Below are 21,261 nucleotides of genomic sequence, written 5' to 3' on the forward strand. Positions count from 1 at the left end.
TGTACAGTTGCTGTCTATGTTGGTGAAAGAAGGTATTTGCAATGAAGAAGTCGTCGGTCTTGCAAAATTCTATCATTCAATCTCCGGCATTGTTTCTATCACCAAGGCCATATTTTCCAACTACTGATCCTTCTTCTTTGTTTCCAACTTTCGCATTCCAATCACCAGTAATTATCAATGCATCTTGATTGCATGTTCGATCAATTTCAGACTGCAGCAGCTGATAAAAATCTTCTTTTTCTTCATCTTCGGCCCTAGTGGTTGGTGCGTAAATTTGAATAACAGTCGTGTTAACTGGTCTTCCTTATAGGTGTATGGATATTATCCTATCACTGAGAGCGTTGTACTTCAGGATAGACCTTAAAGCGTTCTTTTTCACGATGAATCCAACACCATTCCTCTTCGAGTTGTCATTCCCAGCATAGTAGACTGTATGATTGTCCATTTCAAAATGGCCCGTTCCAATCCATTTCAGTTCACTAATGCCTAGGATGTTGATGTTTATGTGTTCCATTTCATTTTTCACGATTTCCAATTTTCCTAGGTTCATACTTCATACATTCCAGGTTCCAATTATTAATGGATGTTTACAGCTGTTTCTTCTCATTTTGAGTTGTGCCACATCAGCAAATGAAGGTCCCAAAAGCTTTACTCCATCCACGTCATTAAGGTCGACTCTACTTTAAGGAGGCAGCTCTTCCCCAGTCATCTTCTGAGTGTCTTCCAACCTGGAGGCCTCATCTTCCAGCACTATATCAGACAATGTTCCGCTGCTATTCATAAGGTTTTCACTGGCTAATGCTTTTCAGAAGTAGACTGCCGGGTCCATCTTCCTAGTCTGTCCCCCACGTGTCTGTCAGTTTGTTGTACTGTGGGGACTTGTATGTTGCTGTGATGCTGGAAGCTATGCCACTAGTATTAAGGTAACAGCAGGGTCACCCATGGAGAACAAGTTTCAGCTGAGCTTCTAGACTAAGACAGACTGGGAAGAGGGACCCAGCAGTCTACTTCTTCAGTATAAATACTAGGCCTAAATATAAAACCCAAAACCATAAAACTTCTAGAAATAAAAACAAGAAACAAGAGAATATCTCTGTGATTTTGACATAGAAATTTCTTGAACAGGTTACATAAGCACAATACAAAACACTGATAGAATTCATTAAAACTTAAAATTTTTTCTCATTTAAAAAAAACACTATTAAGAAAATAAATTTAAAAACCAGACTGAGAAAAATCATCTGAGATACATATATATGCATGCATACACATATACGTATGTACCCACCCAACCCAGTGCCATCAAGTCGATTCCGAATCATAGCGACTCTATATGTATATACATTTATTTGTTTATATTTGCATACGTTGTTGATGGGGGCTATCCAACTCATAATGACCTTAGGTATAACATAAAAATACATTGCCTGGTCCTATACCATCCTCACAATCATTACTATATTTGAGCCCGTTGTTGCAGCCACTGTTAACAGTCTATCTCATTGAGGGTCTTCCTCTTTTTCTCTGACCTGCCACTTAACCAAGCATGATGTCCTTCTCCAGGTATTGGTCTCTCCTGATAATATGTCCAAAGTAAGCAAGAGAAGTCTCATCATCCATGCTTCTAAGGAACATTTTGGCTGTACTTCCTCCAAGACAGATTTGTTCATTCTTCTGGCAGTCCATGGTATATTCAAAATTCTTTGCCGACACCACAATTCAAATACGTCAATTCTTCCTCAGTCTCCCTATTTCATTGTTCAGCTTTCACATCCATATGAGGCAACTGAAAATACCAAGGCTTGAAGTCAGGCTCTCCTTAGTGATCAAACTGATATCTTTGCTTTTTAGCACTTTAAAGAGATCTTTTGCAGCAGATTTACCCAATGCAATACATTGTTTGATTTCTGGACTACTGCTTCCATAAGCACTGATTGTCGAACCAAGAAGAATGAAATCCTTGGCGACTTCAATTTATGTCATTTATGTAACATGATGTTGCTTATTGGTCCACTTGTAAGGATCTTCATTTTCTTTATATTGAAGTATAATCCATACTGAAGTCTGTGGTCTTTGATCTTCATCAGTGCCTAAAACTGTCTTCACTTTTGGCAAGCAAAGTTGTATCATCTGCATATTGCAGGTAGTTAATAAGTCTTCCTCCAATCCTGATGCCGAGTTCTTCTTAAAGTCCAGCTTCTTGGATTATCTGCTCAGCATACAGATTGAATAAGTATGGTGAAAGGATACAACCTTAATGCACAACTTTTCCAATTTTAGGCCACGTAGTATCCCTTTGTTCTGTTCAAATAACTGCTTCTTGATCTATGTATATGATGCATGAGCACAATTAAGCATTCTGGAATTCCTATTCTTTGCAATGTTATGCATTATTTGTTATGATCTACATAGTCGAATGCCTTTGCATAGTCAATAAAACACAGGTAAACATCTCTCCGGCATTCTCTGCTTTCAGCCAAGATCCATCTGACATCAGCAATGATATCCCTCATTCCATGTCCTCTTCTGAATCTAGCTTGAATTTCTGGCCGTTTCCTGTTGATGTACACCTGCAGCCATTTTTTAATTATCTTCAGCAAAATTTTGCTTCCATGTGATATTAATAATATTGTTTGATAATTTCCACATTCCGCTGGATCACCTTTCTTTGGAATGGGCATAAATATGGATCTCTCCCAATTGGTTGGCCAGGTATATATGTAACAAAAAACTTACATCCAGGAAGTGTAAAGAGCTAAAAACAATAATATAAAGACAAACAGCCCAATTTAAAAATTAGCAAAAAACACTTCAACAGATGCTTCGCAAATGAACATATAAAAACCAGACCAAACCTGATGCCGTCGAGTCAATTCCGACTCATAGCGACCCTATAGGACCGAGTAGAACTTGCCCCATAGAGTTACCAAGGAATGCCTGGTAGATTTAAACCGCCAACCTTTTGGTTAAGCCGTAGCTCTTAACTACTACACCACCAGGGTTTCCAAGTGAACATATAGAGATGGACAATAAGGCATGAAACAATGCTCAACACCATTAGTTATCAGGAAAATGCAAATTAAAACCATAGTGGACTAACATATCATACCCGTTAGAATGGCTAAAATTAAAAAAAAGGCTAAAAAGCACAAAATGTGGTGAGAATGTGGAGCAAGTGGAATTACTGACGGAAGCAGAAACTATTACAACCTTTTTGGAAAATTATTTGCCAGTTTCTTAAAAAGATTATACATACATATAACCTATTACCCAGCAATTCTACTCCCAGGTATTTACCCAAAAGAAATAAAACGTATGTTCATAAAAGACTTGGACAAGAATGTTCACAGCAGCCCTATTCATAAAAACCAAACCTGAAACAACAAAGAAACATATCAACAGGAGAATGGACAGCAAATTGTTGTACATTCAGACAATGGGATGCTGTTATTGTTAGGAGTCAAGCTGGTCCCTATGTACAACAGAACGAAACACTGCGTGATCTGCACCATCCTGATAATCGTTGCTATGCTTGAGCCCACTGTTGCAGCCACTGTGTCAATCCATCTTGTTGAAGGTCTTCCTTTTTTTCACTGACCCTCTACTTTATCAAGCATGATGTCTTTCTGCTGGGACTGGTCCCTCCTGATAACATGTCCAAAGTATGTGGGAGGAAGTCTCGCCATCCTTGCTTCTAAGGAGCATTCTGGCTCTGGCATACTACTCATCAATGAAAAGGAACAAACTACTGATACACACAACAACATGAATGAATAGCAAAAGCATTATGTTGAGCAAAAGAAGCTAAAAGCAAAAATGCATGAACAGGAAAAAGTCATCTATGGTGACATATGTCATGAGGTGGTTGCTTTTGGAAGGCAAGAAAGAAAAACAGCTGGAAAAGGTCACAAGGGACCTTTCTGGGGGATGGAAATGTTCTCTGCCTCGTTTTGGGTGCTGGTTGTACAGGTGGATTCGACTGTCCATGTGCATCAAAACGAGCCTTAAAATCTGTATGTTTTACTGCATGTCAATTATACCTCAAAAAAAATTTTTCAAGATGCCATTTATAACAAACCCAGCAAAAGATGTGCAACTTCTACCCAGAAAACCATAAAATACTATTGAGAGAAATTAAAGATAAATAAATGGAGGCATATACTATATTTATGGATTAGAAGATTCAATATTATAAAGATGTTGATTCTCCTCAAATTGATTTATAGATTCAATAAAATAAACCTCAATCAAAATCACACAAACTGATTCTAAAATTTAAATGGAAATGCAAAGGGCCAGGAATAGATATGACAATCTTAAAGAATAGAGTTGGAAGACTTACTCAGCTAGGTACCAGGACAGCTTACAAAATTACAATAACTAAAACAGTGTACTACAGGGACAGACAAATAGCCCAGGTAAGGGAACAGAGATTCCACAAGCACATGGACACCTGGCTGATGATAAAGGGGTAACTAGAGAGCAATGAGGAAAGGATAGGCTTTTCAGCAGTTCGAGCTAGGTCAAGTAGACAAACGTATGGAAAAAATAAACCTAAAACCTGACCTCGTAACATATGTAAAATATCAATTCCTAATGAATTGTAGATCTAAGTGTGAAAAGTAGAATCATATAAAGCCTCTGGAAAGAGAATGTTTTCTTGACCTCATGGAGAGGAAAGATTTTTTTAAACAAGATACCAAAAAGCACCAGTAATAAAGGAAGAGATCAATAAATAAAACAACATTAAAAATAAAAAATTTAACTGGTAAGATGTGACAAAAAGCATTTAACAATGAAATATTAAGTGAAACAGAAATGGTAAATATTTTTTTTTAAGTATCTTTAGTTACGTAAAATCCAATAATGTGTTTAAACCAGTTCAAGATAATACAGTACGATGAAACAAAATACCTCTTTGATCACCTGAATAATTACCTGCTTGGGTAAGGTTAGGTTGTGGGTGCTCTCACTGTAACCAATAGCAGTAAAGAGCTTGGCCTTTTCCTCTGGAGTCATAAGGTCATCAATAGCTACAAAAAAAAGATTAAATATTTTAAAAAATCGATTGTTTCAGTTTTACAGATACAATCTAAGTCAAACCAATTAACAAGTGTCCCAAAATCAAAAGATACAAATGCTAAAGCAAAAGTAGTTATATACTACTTTTACTAGTTAAAACAAACATACTATATTTGCTTGCTTAGATCTAGAAATGGTGAGGAGACACCATTAAGGAAATTCAATATCATATAAGAATTTTAGAATTCCTAAGCATTTAAAGGAGCCCTGGTGGCACAGTGGTTAAGAGATTGGCTGCTAACCAAAAGGCTGGCAGATCCAATGCACCAGCTGCTCCTTGGAAACTTTACGGGGCAGTTCTACTCTGTCCTACAAGGTCAGTATGTGTTAGAACCGAATCAACTTGATGGCAACAAGTTTTTTGGTAAGCATTTACAAAGCTAAAGTACCCATGTAACATTTAACAAGGAATGCTAAATGCTGAGACTCAAGTAATTATTCTCAAAAAAAATCAGTTTTATTTTAGTTAGATAAACACAAATATTTCAGCCTAATGTGTTTGCTGAAGAAATAGTTAAAAAAAATTAATGGCTTTATATTTAATTTAGGTACCACACTGAGCTATATAATATATATAACTTCTATTTCAAAAGTATTTTAAAATAAAATCCAACTAACTGACCAAGATATAATTTATATGTTTTTTTCTTATCAGTGTACAGTAAATTATCTGACTTGGAACTTACTTTCAGGAATCAAAGATTCTTCATCTTTTTTCTTAGATTCCTTCTTACCCCAAAACCCACTAAACCAGCCTCCACGTTTTTCACCTGGGTCAGCAGATTTTTTTCTTAATTTTTGCCCAGACCGAATCACCTAAAAAAATAAAATTTTTTTTTAGCTTAGTTAAAGAATAAATGGCTTCTTCTTCATTTTTAGGTGTAATCCGCTAACAGAAACAGTTAATTTTTTATCACTGTAATATTATATTAAAAACAGTCAAGAGAAGCCAATCCCTTCTTAGCTAATAGGCAGCATGTTTTGGTTAACCCAGCCCCACTGTTAACTTCCTTCCCACAGCTTGCACCCTACTGACGGCATTCTGATGCAACTTCATTTTTAGCAGCAACACAGTTAAGGTTTCCAGTGACATTTTTCTAAGCAACGTGTCTTCCAAATTTTTAAGTGAAGAGGACACCAAGACTGCAGGTTTATAAAATGGTACGTTCCCTGAAAGGGAGATGCTTCCACACCCAAAAAGCATTAATTTAATACAATCCTATTTGAGAGCTGATGTACATCACTGGTTTGCTAACTATGGACATGGGTGGAAGGTGGAGGAGCACATACAAATAAAAACAGATAGTCCTTCATTCTCATTTCTTTCCCTTTTCTCAATGAACCTGACTTGATTTTCTACTAACCCTTCTCTTTGCCCACTTTTCAGTAACATTTAAACGAAAAATAAAGATAAAAAACAGAAAACAGAGGGATAAAGAGAATAAAGTGGATAAGTAATTCAGACTCTATGTTCTCACTCTCTGAATAAGTACATTTTAATAACTGTCCTACCTAAAATTTAAAATACTTTAAATTGGTAATGAACCTTTTTGTAACAAAAAAATAAAATAATTCAAAAGAGAAGTTAAAAGGAAAAAGTTTAATTCTACAGTAGAGAGATTAGTTGGATTAGTAAAATAATAACTGTTTAAGCTAAGTGAACTAAGATGTCTTTACCAATCAGACATGAAGTACATAATGAGGGAACAGGTATACATCTGCACAGAAAGCTATCGAAGGCCCCAGTTAGACCTCAAATGTAACTAACCATCGTTTCTCACACTTAACAAACAATCCTTTTTCAGTAGTCAGAATGTACTGAATAAAAAACACATGACATCTGATTACTTTTTACTCTACATGAAATAACATACTTAACTTCTTTATTTCCTTGGCATTAGAAAATTACTGTGCTTTTTTAGTTTTCATAATAAGCAAAATTTACACAACTTATTCAAACTTTCTATGCCTCAATTTCTCAATATAAAATGAAGATAACAACAGTACCTTCCTCAGAATTAACAGTTCCCAACAAATTATACCAAGAAAACGCTAGTTACAACTATTATTTTTATCAAGAAACTTTCCACTGGAAAATGCTCAAGGACACAAAGCTTCAGCAAAAGCAAATCGGCTCCAGTCACCAGTATTTTGAGTTCACTGCAGACTTAGGCACACTATTGCTAATCCACGTGCTTGCTGGGTTTGTCTTTCTTTAACTTTGAGATATTTTTTAAAAGAAACTAATCACATCATGTCCTATCATGTCAAAAGCCCTAAGCACTGCAATGCTAATGAGAAGAGGCAAATGAGCTAAGACACAAAATAAGAAATAATAAAATCTGAACGTGGCTTCAAAAATGTCATATATAGCATAAGGATACAGGCTACATAGTTTCAACAGTAGGTCTGAATCTTCAGGAAAAAGAAACTGTACAACCTATAAAAAGGGCTCTGCCTTTCAAAAAGTAGTGATCAAAGAGCCTCTTTACCTGCTGGTATTTCAGAAGACAAGGGTAGTGTTTGAGAACGCAGAGTGTGGGGAAAATGTTAAACTTCTGTCACAAGCCAAAGCTGAGTGCAGACACTCAAGGTCTGTTTGAATTTGCACACTGAAAGTGAACGAAAGGCTAAAAGTGAATGGATACCACACAGCTCAGTGGTATTCCATTCTGGCTGAACATAACTCATCAGGAAGCTTTTTTAAAAAATGCTGATACAACGGTGTGCAGGAGCAGAGGGGTATGTGGAAACTCTCTGTAACTTCAGCACAAATTTTCCTGTCAACCTAAAATTACTCTCAAAAATAGTCTATTAAATATATATATATATATAGACCTGATGGCGACATGGTTAAGAGCTTGGCTGCTAACCAAAAGGTCAGCAGTTCAAATCTACCAGCTGCATCTTGGAAACCCTATGGACTGGTTCTACTCTGTCCTATAGGGTCGCTATGAGTCAGAATTAACTTGTCAGCAATGAGTTTGGTTTTTGGTTTTATGTATGTGTGTGTGTACACACACACACACATCCCAATGCCCAAGTCTCACCACAGATCAATTACATCAAATCTTAAAGGAGTGGGTTCCAGGCACCAGTATTTTTGTAAACTATCCAGGTGATTCTGATGTGCAGACAGGGTTCAGAATGACTGGCATGACCAGAATTTTCTTCAACAACAGCAAAAATCATCAAGCAGGGAGTTTTATCGCCTCAACAGTTCCACAATGTAGATGAAACTGGGCTATTTTGGAAAAGACACTCAACTAAATGTATATTATCTGGTGGCACAGTGGGTTAGAGCTACAACTACTAACCAAAAAGGTCAGCAGTTGAAATCCTCCAGGCGCTCCTTGGAAACCCTATGGGGCAGTTCTACTCTGTCGTATAGGGTCGCTATGAGTCAGAATCGACTTGACAGTAGTGGGTTCGGTTCTGGTTTTTTATCTGGGTTTAAAAAAAAAAAAAATTCTTTGAGAGAAAATGCAAACAGAGACTTTCCTATATGTTGACAAATATCATTGTAAAAAATTACAAGAATTACCATTTAAAAATGACAGAGTTGACACAGAAGTATACGCACACACCCTATTCCTGGTTTTGATGGTATCCTACAGTTAAACCTGTGAAGGCCGAACCTGTGTAAGGTGGAAACCTGTCAGGGAAGGAAAACTCAAATACTTTCCACTAAAACAATAATACAAAAGCGGTAAGACTGCACCCTCTCAAAGGCAGAAAACTTGCAAGACCCAGAAAAACAAGGCAGTCCTGGTGAGTTCCAGCTCTCACAGGTTTCACTGTATAATTATGTAAGATGTAATTATCAGGGGAAACTGGGTGGAGGATACACAGGACCTCTGTGAACTATCTTTGCAACTTCCTGTGAATCTATATTTTTTTATATATAACATACATAGTATATATACATACATAACATACATATATATGTATGTTATATATACACATACACTATATATACACACACAATAAACAATATGAACACAAGACTTAATATGAAAAGGGATGCAGAGCCCTTTCATTTCTCCCTAAAACCCCCTCTGTTGCATTCACTTCCTTCCCTGTCCAGCTAAGAGTCCATGGTAAATAACTTCAACCAATCCCATGCCTGTATTTTAAAATCTATCACCCTGTGGGTTTTCTATTACAATGCAAAAACACCAATCTTGGATGAATCTAACTGCATTCTCTTCACCTACATCCATCCTTTTTTGTCCACTGCATTCAATAATTCACCCTCTTTCTTCAATTTTTAAACAGCTGGTATTAAGAATACCCAATTAAACTGAAGCTACTTGAGTTAGGATGTTTCCTCCAGCCCTTCGTTCTTCTCATTCACAGGAACAGTCCACAGAGCTGCAACTGCCTTTTAAAACATTCACACTGACTCAATTAACTGCACCTTGAGGAATGTGTCCTTAAGGAAATAAAAGATTTTTCTGAAAATTTATAGACAAGGCTGTTCATGTTAGTGTTATTTATAATTAAATATAACTAGTGGGAAACAGTGAAGCAAATTCTGGTATATGCACACAGTAGAATATTACTCAACTATTTAAAACGATGTTGTTAATGACTGCACTGGCACTGAAAATGGGAAAACTATATCAAATTAAAAAGGAGGAAAGGAAAGAAGGCAGAAGCGAGGGAGAGAGAGAAAGAAAAAGAAACAAAGAACAGCAAGTTACAAAACCTTCTCTTGACTCCATATGCTCACCAGTTACTACTCTATACCTGCTCCCCTTCCAGCAAACCAGCATACCAGCTACACTCACTGTCTCCAATTTCTAGTCTCCTACCACCTCTCATTCCAATCCGGCTTATGTCCGCACTATTCTCCTAAATTGCTCTTTAAATGACCTCTCTATTGCTATACCCAATGATGAAGTTTCAGTTCCAAAATGGTGGTATAAGTCCATCACAGCCCATCCTTCCTGCTGATTACAATTAAAAATTCTGGACAAAAAACAAAAACATCTACCTAAGGCTCTGAAAAGTAAACAAAAACAGGCAGCTTGGGGAGTCAAAACTTGGAAAAACAACCTGTGCAAGAGTTTCCCAGGTTTTTTGGTTTTTATTTTTCTCATATGGGGTGGCAGACAGACTCAAGGGTGTCCCCCGCCATGATCTCTTACTCCTGATGTTCTCAACTTTGCGTAGTTACCTGCCATTGAGTGTGGGCATAAGCTGTGGCTCACTTCTAACCGATAGAATATGACCAAGGCAACAGGAATGTATGTGATTGTAAATATGTGTATAACGCTGTAGGGCCCGCCTTGCTGGATTCTCTCCCTCCCTTGCTGGCTTGGAAGAAATAAGCTTCCTTGTTGTGGAATGTCTATGCTGGGAAGCCCACTTGGCAAGGAACTGAGGGTGATATTTATGAGCTGAGGGTAGCCTCTGGCAGAAATCCAGCAAGAAAATAAAGCCTTCCATCTCACAGCCAAAAGGAGTGAAATTCTGCCAACAACAGTAGATCCTTCCTCAGTCATGCCTCAAACCAACATACCAAAGGGACAGAGAACTAAACTGAGATGTGAATCACTGTTCACAAAAGCAAAACAAAATTTACTGTCAGAACCTAATCAGGATGTGTACTAAAACAAAAATAAAAAAAATAAACATTTTCTAGAGGATTATAACAGGATCCATAGATTGCATTCCAAATCGCTAGGATTACAAATAATTTTCATCTACTTCCTTTTGTGAGTTTTTCAAACTTTTTGTATAAATTTTTTTATGTTTTTGTTCCCCTCACGTTAGTGGCTTTTTGCCACTACTCCAGTCGTTTCTCCAGAGACTGAATTAGGCAATAAAAACACAACCTCTAGTCTCACTGGGGTAAATCTCAGCAACTCCCCAAACTATGAAATTCAGATTCTTAATCTGAGGTTTAAAGCAGTTGGCATTAACACTGAAAACACAAAATCAGCTGCTAAAAATATTACCTCAACTTGTGCCTGCTGCCTTGCTAAAATTATGTTAAAAACATCAAGGGTCTTCTCCAACTCCTACAAAACAAAGAGACACTTGTAAACAAGTAAAATGATCATTAAATGAAAAAAAATTTTTTTCTATGTTTTTATGTTTAGTCCATTAACAATACCTGAGATCTAATGAAAATATAAATTTGAACGTACACTTGCCTTTGAAATTTTTTAGTTTTTACAATAAGGAAAAATAAGTTTTCCAAGAAAGTAAACCCTCATTAAGCACAGTGTTTGAAAATAAGAATTCTTCCCTAAGACCATTATCAGGTACAGATAATATATGTACATGGAAACAAAAACATTCGCAAAGGAGACTTATCTCAGTTCTATCCTTACAGTTACTGCTCTTACTCTCCTATCCTAAATTATTTTACAACCATTGTGCCAAAAGCATCATTATAAAAGAACAGAGAATTTAAGAGTGAAAAATTCTGCAAATCAACAAGTAGCCTAAAGAAGAAACTGATTTGGTGACTTTACGTAACAGTGGCTGGTATTGTTGGTTGCCATGGAGTGGATTCAGAATCATGGGGGAATCTAACATTCACTGGGGGTACTGTGGGCCCTGTGATTTACGTGTTATCTCATGTAATTCTCCCAACTCTGTGAGAGAGATATTATTTCCATTTTATAAATGGGAACGCCAGACACCAGAGGTCAAGAAACTTGTGCCCATGATCAGGAAGTCTGTAAGTAGCCACCCTACCACCTGAACCCAAATCCATCTAACTCCAATACCAATAATTTTGCGAATATACCATACTGGTGTATTACTGTTTCCTTTGCAATACTGGTGGTCACCATGTATTTCAGAATACCAGAGATTCAATTCATTCTTGACATTATAAAGCAGTTACAGAAATAGTTCTATAACCAAGACTAAGTGATATTAAGCAAATAATGTATTCAATGTGTATTTTTCTTTTAAAATAGGGTAACTAACATTTATTTGAAGAAGGGATAAAGCCTTTTTTTGTAAATAATACTTGGAACGCTTTAAAAAAGCCACTACCATATATAAACATGGGGCTCTTACTAACAAAACAAACAAGGCCCATCTGTTGTTGTTCTTGTTGTTAGGTGCCATTGAGTCAGTTCCGACTCATAGCGACCCTATGCACAACAGAACGAAACACTGCCCGGTCCTGAGCCATCCTTACAATCGTTGTTATGCTTGAGCTCATTGTTGCAGCCACTGTGTCAATCCACCTCCTTGAGCGTCTTCCTCTTTTCTGCTGACCCCGTACTCTGCCAAGCATGATGTCCTTCTCCAGGGACTGATCCCTCCTGACAACATGTCCAAAGTATGTAAGATGCAGTCTCGCCATCCTTGCCTCTAAGGAGCATTCTGGCTGTACTTCTTCCAAGACAGATTTGTTCCTTCTTTTGGCAGTCCATGCTCTATTCAATATTCTTCGCCAACACCACAATTCAAAGGCGTCAACTCTTCTCCGGTCTTCCTTATTCATTGTCCAGCTTTCACATGCATATGATGTCATTGAAAATACCACGGCTTGGGTCAGGTGCACCTTAGTCTTCAGGGTGACATCTTTGCTCTTCAATACTTTGAAGAGGTCCTTTACAGCAGATTTGCCCAATCCAATGAGTCTTTTGATTTCTTGACTGCTGCTTCCATGGCTGTTGATTGTGGATCCAAGTAAAATGAAATCCTTGACAACTTCGATCTTTTCTCCGTTTATCATGATGTTGCTCATTGGTCCAGTTGTGAGGATTTTTGTTCTCTTTACGTTGAGGTTCAATCCATACTGAAGGCTGTGGTCTTGGATCTTCATTAGTAAGTGCTTCAAGTCCTCTTCACTTTCAGAAAGCAAGGTTGTGGCATCTGCATAACGCAGGTTGTGAATGAGTCCTCCTCCAGTCCTGATGCCCCTTTCTTCTTCATATAGTCCAGCTTCTCGTATTATTTGTTCGGCATACAGATTAAATACGTATGGTGAAAGAATACAATCCTGACGCACACCTTTCCTGACTTTAAACTAATCAGTATCCCCTTGTTCTGTCCGAACAACCACCTCTAGATTCACGTAAAGGCTCCTCATGAGCACAATTGTTCTGGAATTCCCATTCTTCAAAATGTTATCCATAGTTTATTATGATCCACACTGTCGAATGCCTTTGCATAGTCAATAAAACACAAGTAAACATCCCTCTGGTATTCTCTGCTTTCAGCCAGGATCCACCTGACATCAGCAATGATATCCCTGGTTCCACGTCCTCTTCTGAAACCAGCCTGAATTTCTGGCAGTTCCCTGTCGATATACTGCTGCAGCCGTTTTTGAATGATCTTCAGCAAAATTTTGCTTGCGTGTGATATTAACGATATTGTTCTATAATTTCCACATTCGGTTGGACCACCTTTCTTGGGAATAGGCATAAATATGGATCTCTTCCAGTCAGTTGGCCAGGAAGCTGTCTTCCATATTTCTTGGCATAGATGAGTGAGCACCTCCAGCGCTGCATCTGTTTGTTGAAACATCTCAATTGATATTCCATCAATTCCTGGAGACTTGTTTTTCGCCAATGCCTTCAGAGCAGCATGGACTTCTTCCTTCAGTACCATCGGTTCCTGATCATATGCCACCTCTTGAAATGGTTGAATATCGACTAGCTCTTTTTGGTATAATGACTCTGTGTATTCCTTCCATCTTCTTTTGATGCTTCCTGCATCATTTAATATTTTCCCCATGGAATCCTTCACTATTGCAACTCAAGGCTTGAATTTTTTCTTCAGTTCTTTCAGCTTGAGAAACACTGAGCGTGTTCTTCCCTTTTGGTTTTCCACCTCCAGCTCTTTGCACATGTCACTATAATACTTTGCTTTGTCTTCTCAAGAGGCCCTTTGAAATCTTCTGTTCAGTTATTTTACTTCATCAAGTCTTCCTTTTGCTTTAGCTGCTCGAAACTCCAGAGCAAGTTTCAGTGTCTCCTCTGACATCCATCTTAGTCTTTTCTTTCTTTCCTGTCTTTTCAGTGACCTCTTGCTTTCTTCATAAATGATGTCCTTGATGTCGTTCCACAACTCGTCTACTCTGTGGTCACTAGTGTTCAATGTGTCAAATCTATTCTTCAGATGGTCTCTAAATTCAGGTGGGATATACTCAAGGTCATATTTTGGCTCTCGTGGACTTGCTCTGATATTTTACATTGACTACATCTGTGGAAAGAGACGATGGAAAAGCTCAATATCATCAGTCTGAGCAAGGCCAGGGGCCGACTGTAGAACAGACCATCAATTGCTTATATGCAAGTTCAAGCTGAAACTGAAAAAAATCAGAAGGCACATCTAGCTAATAATAAACACATTTTCGACACTTCTAGAATGATTTTCTAAACAATATTATGAAAACTAGACACATTCCGCCAAATAGTTTATGATAGCCTCATTTATCTATTTATCTATTAGGATGAGGGAAAAAAGGTTTGTTTTTTATTTTTTTAAGCGGGGGAAAACAAGTCTACAGTCTCCCGTAAAATTCTCTCTCAAAAAGAGATCAGTTTTGTTTTGTCTAAAATTATATTTTGATTCAAATTAAATGTAGGGAAACTTCCATCAATATAAATATTTCATTAGAATTAATACTAAATAACAGTTAGACAAATTATAGCTTTCAAAGACATACCTGAATTTGTTTCTGTATTTCTTCTGAGACTTTAGTCTGAGTTAACTTGTTTTTGTAGGCACTTTTATAACTCTTGAGTAACTGCCTGTGTCTTTTTATGTTACTCCATGACCACATCTGGGTATACCTTCTTATATGAACTTCGAGAACAGAATCAATTGCGTATTTCCACCTGCAAATCAAATTTTATTAAAGAACATTTGAATATAAAGGTCTAAGCCAGACCAGGAAAACAGCTTTGACTTTTTAGATCTGCACCACCAAATTTTTTGTTCTTACTAACAGTCTTCCTGTAAGAGTTCAGTAATAGCACTTCAATTCCCCAGTACAGCTCTCTGACTTAAATAAACTGAAATATGAGTAAACCATTCCAGGCAGAGAGTATGCCAAGAGCAAAACCATAAAGACACAAATTTGCATGTTACAGGACATAAACAGTATTCCGGTACAGTTAAAACAGTGATTCCATGTTGGTGACTGATGGGGTATAAGATTTTTTTTTAATGTTCGAAAATCTTTAAAGTTAAGAATATGAAACTAAGGACAGGAGCATAAGAGGTAGCGTTTATGAAAAAAGTGATATGAGCATAGAAAAGATATCCCTAGCTTTTGTTTAAAAAAAAAAAAAGCAGCCGGATTAGATGATTCTAAAGGCCTTTTAACTCTGAGAGTTCCTAGCTACAAGAATATACATTTCTCAAAAAACAAATTGTAACTTACCATCGTCGACTATTGGTATGAAGCGGTAAATAAGGCTTATATTTCCTGTAAGGGGCATTTCTAACCATATAATCCACTGACTCCAAAAGGTCAATCATACTTAGGTACTATCAAAATAAAAACAAAATGTTTATTACATTGCATACATGATAAATATCAGATATTACTGATTTTCAACCTAGGAGACTCCAAATTCCCTTAACAATAATGATCATGTTAACTAGTAACACAAGAAGACACCATCCTTCACAAATTTAAACCATTATCCCAAACCTGCTGCTGTCAAGCCTACTCCAACTCACAGCAACCCTGCAGGACAGGGCGGAACGGCCATGTAGGGTTTCCAAGGGCTGGCTCACAGATTCGAACTGCTGACCTTTTGCTTAGCAGCCGAGCTCTTTAACAATCTGCCACCAGGACTCCACATCAAATTAAAAAAAGGCACCCTTAAATATAAGTTACCATGTTATTTTAAGGTTACAGTACAAAAGTAAAAGGTGCTCTCAATTAAGTTCTATCATAACACCAGTAATAAAATACACCCTATTTTCAGGTATGCAAAAATATGAAATAAATGTGCATCTTAGGAACAATAAAACATGGCCTCTAACTGCTGACAAGGAATACACCTGTTCCCAAAGGTACAAATTTTTCCTCTAGGCCATTATTACAGCAATAGCTATCTATGAGCTGATTTTCAAGCTGCTCCAGAAAAATGCTGCATAACTAAAGCAAGACAAAGCCATTTAGCACCCATCTTGCCACCACCACAGCAACTCTGTGGATCTGATACAATGGAGGGGAAAACGGCCACAAAGCTGACAACGCTATAGGCAGAAGAAAGAAAGAACCAAGTCCAGCTTTTCCTCCTCTCCAATTTTTCTTAACATAATTCTACCTAAGGGTTACCATGTGGCTATTAAGCACTTGAAATGTAGTTAGTCTGACCTTAAATATAATGTAAGTGTAAAATAAACTCCAGATATTAAAGACTTACGTTAAAAAAAAGGATATAAAATACCTCATTAACAATTTTTTATATTGATTACATGTTGAAATAATATTTTGGATATATTAGGTTAAATAAAATGTTATTAAAATAAATTTCATTTTTTCTTCAAATTTTTCTAGCGCAGCTATTTGAAAAATTTTAAATTACATATATAACTCTCATTATATTTTCTGTTGGACAGCACTGGGCTAGAAGCTGAATTAGCTAAATGTCCTGCCGTGCTTTCAGCTGCAATTGTCCAGATCCACTACCCAAACTCCCCAGGGATATAATCAATTCTGGGCAACAAATGATGGGAAAAAGCTATCAACACAGCTGTTCTAACAATTAAGGAAATAATATTTAATGTAAGAGTGACTGCTATGAAAAACTAAGGAAGGAAAAACACATTAAAATCTTCCATCAAATGGAACTAATGTAACTTGCTACAGTTTGATAAGATTCTCCACCATTTAGAAAAAGATCAGATAAAAGTTATCTCTTAAATCTGAAGCTTATTGTCTTTTTAAATAAATTTTTAATTCAACTCTATATGTAACAATCAAAAAGAACCACCAAAGCATTGAAGGAGAAGAAATAACCACAAAGGACAAAAGCAGCCAAGATTCAGGGCTAATCAAAGCTAGCAACGTCCAGCTAAATCTCACCTGAGGCTTGGTCAGTTCAATGGCAATGTCTTGTACTTCTATGTTCGAATCAAGTTTGGGTGTTTTGAGCTCTGTTTCTGCATAAGGATTCATATAGAGCTTTGCAGAGGCTGATATTGGCTGGAAAACTTAAATCACATGGGAAGACATAAGATATGTTTATGTGCCCTTATATACGATCTCTTGTAAATAATTACGAGAACACTGTTACTCTGGAAGTAAAGAAAAATGATCAAAAATACATTTAACAAATTCAGTACGAAATAACATTTAAGCATCCACTTACCTCCATAATACCAACTGTTAAACTCAACTGTTAAAGTGAGTTTCCAAGGAGGGAAGTGGTGCCCTACGTTTCTATACAAGAAATGTAGACAACATATACAATCTATTTTTGGCTATTCAGACTCTTCATAAAATTAGGCTTCTGTGCCTTGCTATGAGTCATTTAATGATTTTATGATTCATTAAAAATACCACTAAGAGGAAGGAAGCTAAATTTTATTAATTTCTCTTATTTAATCACTGGCAGAATTCAGGAACAGAATCATGAATAAAATTCAGATTGCCCAGAAAAAATATTACATATCACTTTGTGATTTCCAAAATAATTTATTAAATACTGGGTTTTGTGGGGTTTTTTAATAATCTTAGAATCAACTAAAGAAAATATTCTTGAAGTTGAGTAGTATGAAAATGTGTATTATGAAAGATGATGGGCAGGGCAAAGTAAGGTAATAAATTTTAACTGTGAATAGTATTAAAAGTAAATAAACTGTGATTTCTTATGGCATCTACAGCTTGCCTAAGGTTGTATAAAAATGGTTAGTGACTTACAAGTTATTCATAAGTGGAAAATGCTTGAGAATGAAATTGTTGATCTTTCTGAACTAGTTCTTTTATACAACGAAACTCAATGCTTTAACAAACTGACAACATTAGAAATCTTTGTCATCATTAAATACAGGGGTCTATGGAGTCCCTGGGTGGAGCCAACGGTTAAGCACTTGACTACCCACCCAAGGGCACCTGGTGATCTACCTCCGAAAAGTCATAGCCATTGAAAACCCTACGAAGCACAGTTCTACTCTGACACACATGGGGTTGCTGTGAGTTGGAATCAACTCAAAGGCAACTGGTTTGGTTTGGAGTTTTTTATGAACACAGGAGAAAGTGCCAACCATCATTCAATGGCAATTAACTATAAGAAAATACCAAGAAAACAACAATGAACCAGAGCAGTATGAAAGAATGTGGGTATGAAAGCTGAAAATGACCACAGAGCAGCATATACTAAACAAAAACAAGCCAACAGGTTCTTTAGAATGGAGAAAACAGATAGGATAAAAAAAAAATAAGCAGGCAGCTATATTAGCAATCTATTTGAAAAATAAAGGCGAGGCTGCCAAGAAGTAGAAAAGCTCAATTAAGGAATCTCTAGTGTTTTTTTTTTTTTTAGAGTGGTTAGTTTGTCTTACATTGCAATAGTGACTTGCCAGAGGTGACCAAGTATCAAGATCTCAAAAATTCAGTAATTCTTTTTTTTTTTTTAATCTAAATCCTAAGACAAATTAGACAATAACAAGGTGAGAAGAAGACACAGAGGTCAAGGGGGATTGGCTGTAGAGAGTGAACCACAGCCACACTCCCCCTCTCTCTGTCTCCCCGAGCAGTGCCCACGCTACAATCTAATCCTCAATAATGAGTTCTTATCTAAATATAAACCTAAGGTATATAATAACCTAACGTATATAATCAATACTTTCTCTTTGCCAAATAACTTTATTGTAAAAAGTATATTAAAATAAGGTATTTAATTCCACACTTCCTATAACATGAAATTAACTTTTATCATTACTTACTGTATTGATGATTTGGGGGTCTATTGCTACTTGTAAGAATTTCACTTTTCAGCTGATCCTAAACAAAAAATTTAATTATATGAGAATGAAAAAGGAAATACACACATATTCAACCACAAAAAAGAAGAAAACCTTAGTGCTTAAATCAATATCCTTATTCCTAGCTTTGCAACTAGCACCCAATAAGAAAAACACACTCAGGTATAAAAAAAAAAAAGGTATACACAGGTATATTTCTTTAGAGTGAAGGTATGAAAGTAATTTTTTTTAATTCTAAATATCTACAAACAACATTATAACATTGTGTTCCCCTCTGCCTCTGGGAGGAAAAAAACATATATACATAAACATACATGAACTGGTATCTAAAACACTGTATAGTCAATAACGAACTATTTGTTATGATATCTTTTTGAGAGATAAGAGCTAGAACTTTGGAATTAATCCAGTCCAGAAACTTCAACTGTTCTTCCTTTCTCCTCTAAGTAAATAAGCCTGGCTAAGATTGACTAATCACATTAGAGTTTTGAATTAATCTTCCCCTATTCAGGAAATCATCACAAATGCTTAAAAGCATTTGACAAAAGCATTTGTCAAGGATATATCCTTTAGATCTGAAGAGCATCATCTTTCTTCACAATAAAGTAATCACTGTCATATGAAACACACAATGTAACAAGAATGCCACCAAAATCACTGTAAAAAACTATGAATGCATTTTCAATTTAATAGTACAGTATTACATTATTCTCATCTCATCGTCTAGTGAGTGATTTCACAAAGATCTTCAAAAACAAAAGCACTTTTTCATAAACACATAAGATTCCTAGAAATGTGTTTCACACTTCTGATTTAGTTATACACAAGTTAAACAAATGACTGATATCCTGTCTTTATTAAGGATTTTTATGTTGAACAAAATTTAGGAAGTGTATAGATGGCTCTTCTATGTATAATTTGAAATTACCAAAATCTGTTCCCTTGATCCTTGGTAAGACATGCTGCAGTTTACATTCCAGTAGGCGCTAAGACTATCGAGTCGAATAAGCTATAAAAGAAAAATAAACAACGTCAAGCAACTAACACATTGAAAATATAAATCAACATTAAAAAAAGTATTCCAGCGTTCACTACCCTAAAGTTACACAACTGCCAGTTTGAATTTTGAAAGGAAAAAAAAGCAAAAATGAAGAAAAATTCTTATTATTCATATAATTTATGAAGTCTGGTATTTGCCAAATTGTGCTTTAAGGAACACTATCTCCAAGGGACTCATTCATTTAGTTACCAAATACTTATTGATAATTCAGTATTAACCGGTCCTGTAAATGTTTTGCTGAATCAGACAGACATGATCCCTCCAGCAGATATCAAGGACTGGTTCAGGCAAGGGAAGAGGGGTGTTCTGCGATCGACAAGGTAGGGAAAACTATACAGCCCTCTTGGAGATTTAAAATATTAATTAGTATATTTAAAGCATTGTGAAGTCCTGTAGTTTAAAACAAAATGTAACATACCTGTTTGACTATGTACAGCTCACTACATTAGCAAGTAACCTTACTTAACCACAGGTTATTTTTTCTATGCCACTTAATAATAGCTCAGCTACCTAACGCTCCATAAAACATCATTTGGGAATTGTTCATCCAGTTTCTTCATTTGATAGGTGAAAAACTTAAAGCTCAGAGAGGGTAAGTGATTACAGCAGGTCACACAGGTAGTAAACAGCAGAGCGGAAACTAGACCCTAGACTCTTACCTCACACCCCAGTGACGTGTTCGGCTCCTAAAAGGTTACTTAAAGAAAATGCATAACTCTTTGTACCTAGGAAACTAAGAGGAAATTTTTATTCTAACAGAGTATAATACCTTGTATATAATTTTTTCTGCTTCATTTAATATGCATGGAGTCCATTGTTCATTTGCAGTCTAAAAGAAAAAAAAAAGAGAATAACTGTAGAAATGTGGTCTAAGTGGCACACAGTAGTGCTCCAATATTTGTAAATTGTAGTAAGAAAACTCAGAGACACCTGGCTAATGTTGGCTAGTGTTAGCTTTTCGTTACATATGTTAATACGAAAAAATCAAAGGAACAGTGAAAATAGAATTGAGGAGGTTCTAATTTAACCCTGAGTTTATTTATTCATCCATAAAATAATCATTGAGGTACATATGTCTGAACTATATAAAGAACTGGATGTGAATAAAACAACCGACCAGCCTGTAGCTATTGAAGAAGGTCTATATTTTAAAAAATAATCATTACTGTGAAATAGGAAGAAAACCAGGA

The 21,261-nt window shown here is 36.3% G+C and overlaps 1 protein-coding gene across 3 annotated transcripts in view; it reads right to left on the reverse strand.

Moving 5' to 3' along the window:
• The window catches only part of VPS13C (vacuolar protein sorting 13 homolog C), a 187,333-nt gene that overhangs the window by 120,537 nt on the left and 45,535 nt on the right, over window positions 1-21,261 (reverse strand). For 2 of the 3 annotated variants that reach the window (XM_049905874.1, XM_049905872.1), the window contains 9 exons: window positions 20,841-20,900; window positions 19,940-20,020; window positions 18,973-19,030; window positions 17,111-17,238; window positions 15,452-15,558; window positions 14,732-14,903; window positions 11,049-11,111; window positions 5,769-5,898; window positions 4,939-5,033 (listed from right to left, as the gene is read on the reverse strand). In XM_049905874.1, the coding sequence (XP_049761831.1) occupies window positions 4,939-5,033; window positions 5,769-5,898; window positions 11,049-11,111; window positions 14,732-14,903; window positions 15,452-15,558; window positions 17,111-17,238; window positions 18,973-19,030; window positions 19,940-20,020; window positions 20,841-20,900 (894 nt within the window). Of the gene's footprint in view, window positions 1-4,938; window positions 5,034-5,768; window positions 5,899-11,048; window positions 11,112-12,250; window positions 14,657-14,731; window positions 14,904-15,451; window positions 15,559-17,110; window positions 17,239-18,972; window positions 19,031-19,939; window positions 20,021-20,840; window positions 20,901-21,261 lie in introns of those variants that run through there. The other variant, XM_049905873.1, reaches the window with a different exon arrangement.

Source organism: Elephas maximus, chromosome 13 (assembly GCF_024166365.1).
Source record: "Elephas maximus indicus isolate mEleMax1 chromosome 13, mEleMax1 primary haplotype, whole genome shotgun sequence".
Classification (NCBI taxonomy): Eukaryota; Metazoa; Chordata; class Mammalia; order Proboscidea; family Elephantidae; genus Elephas; species Elephas maximus.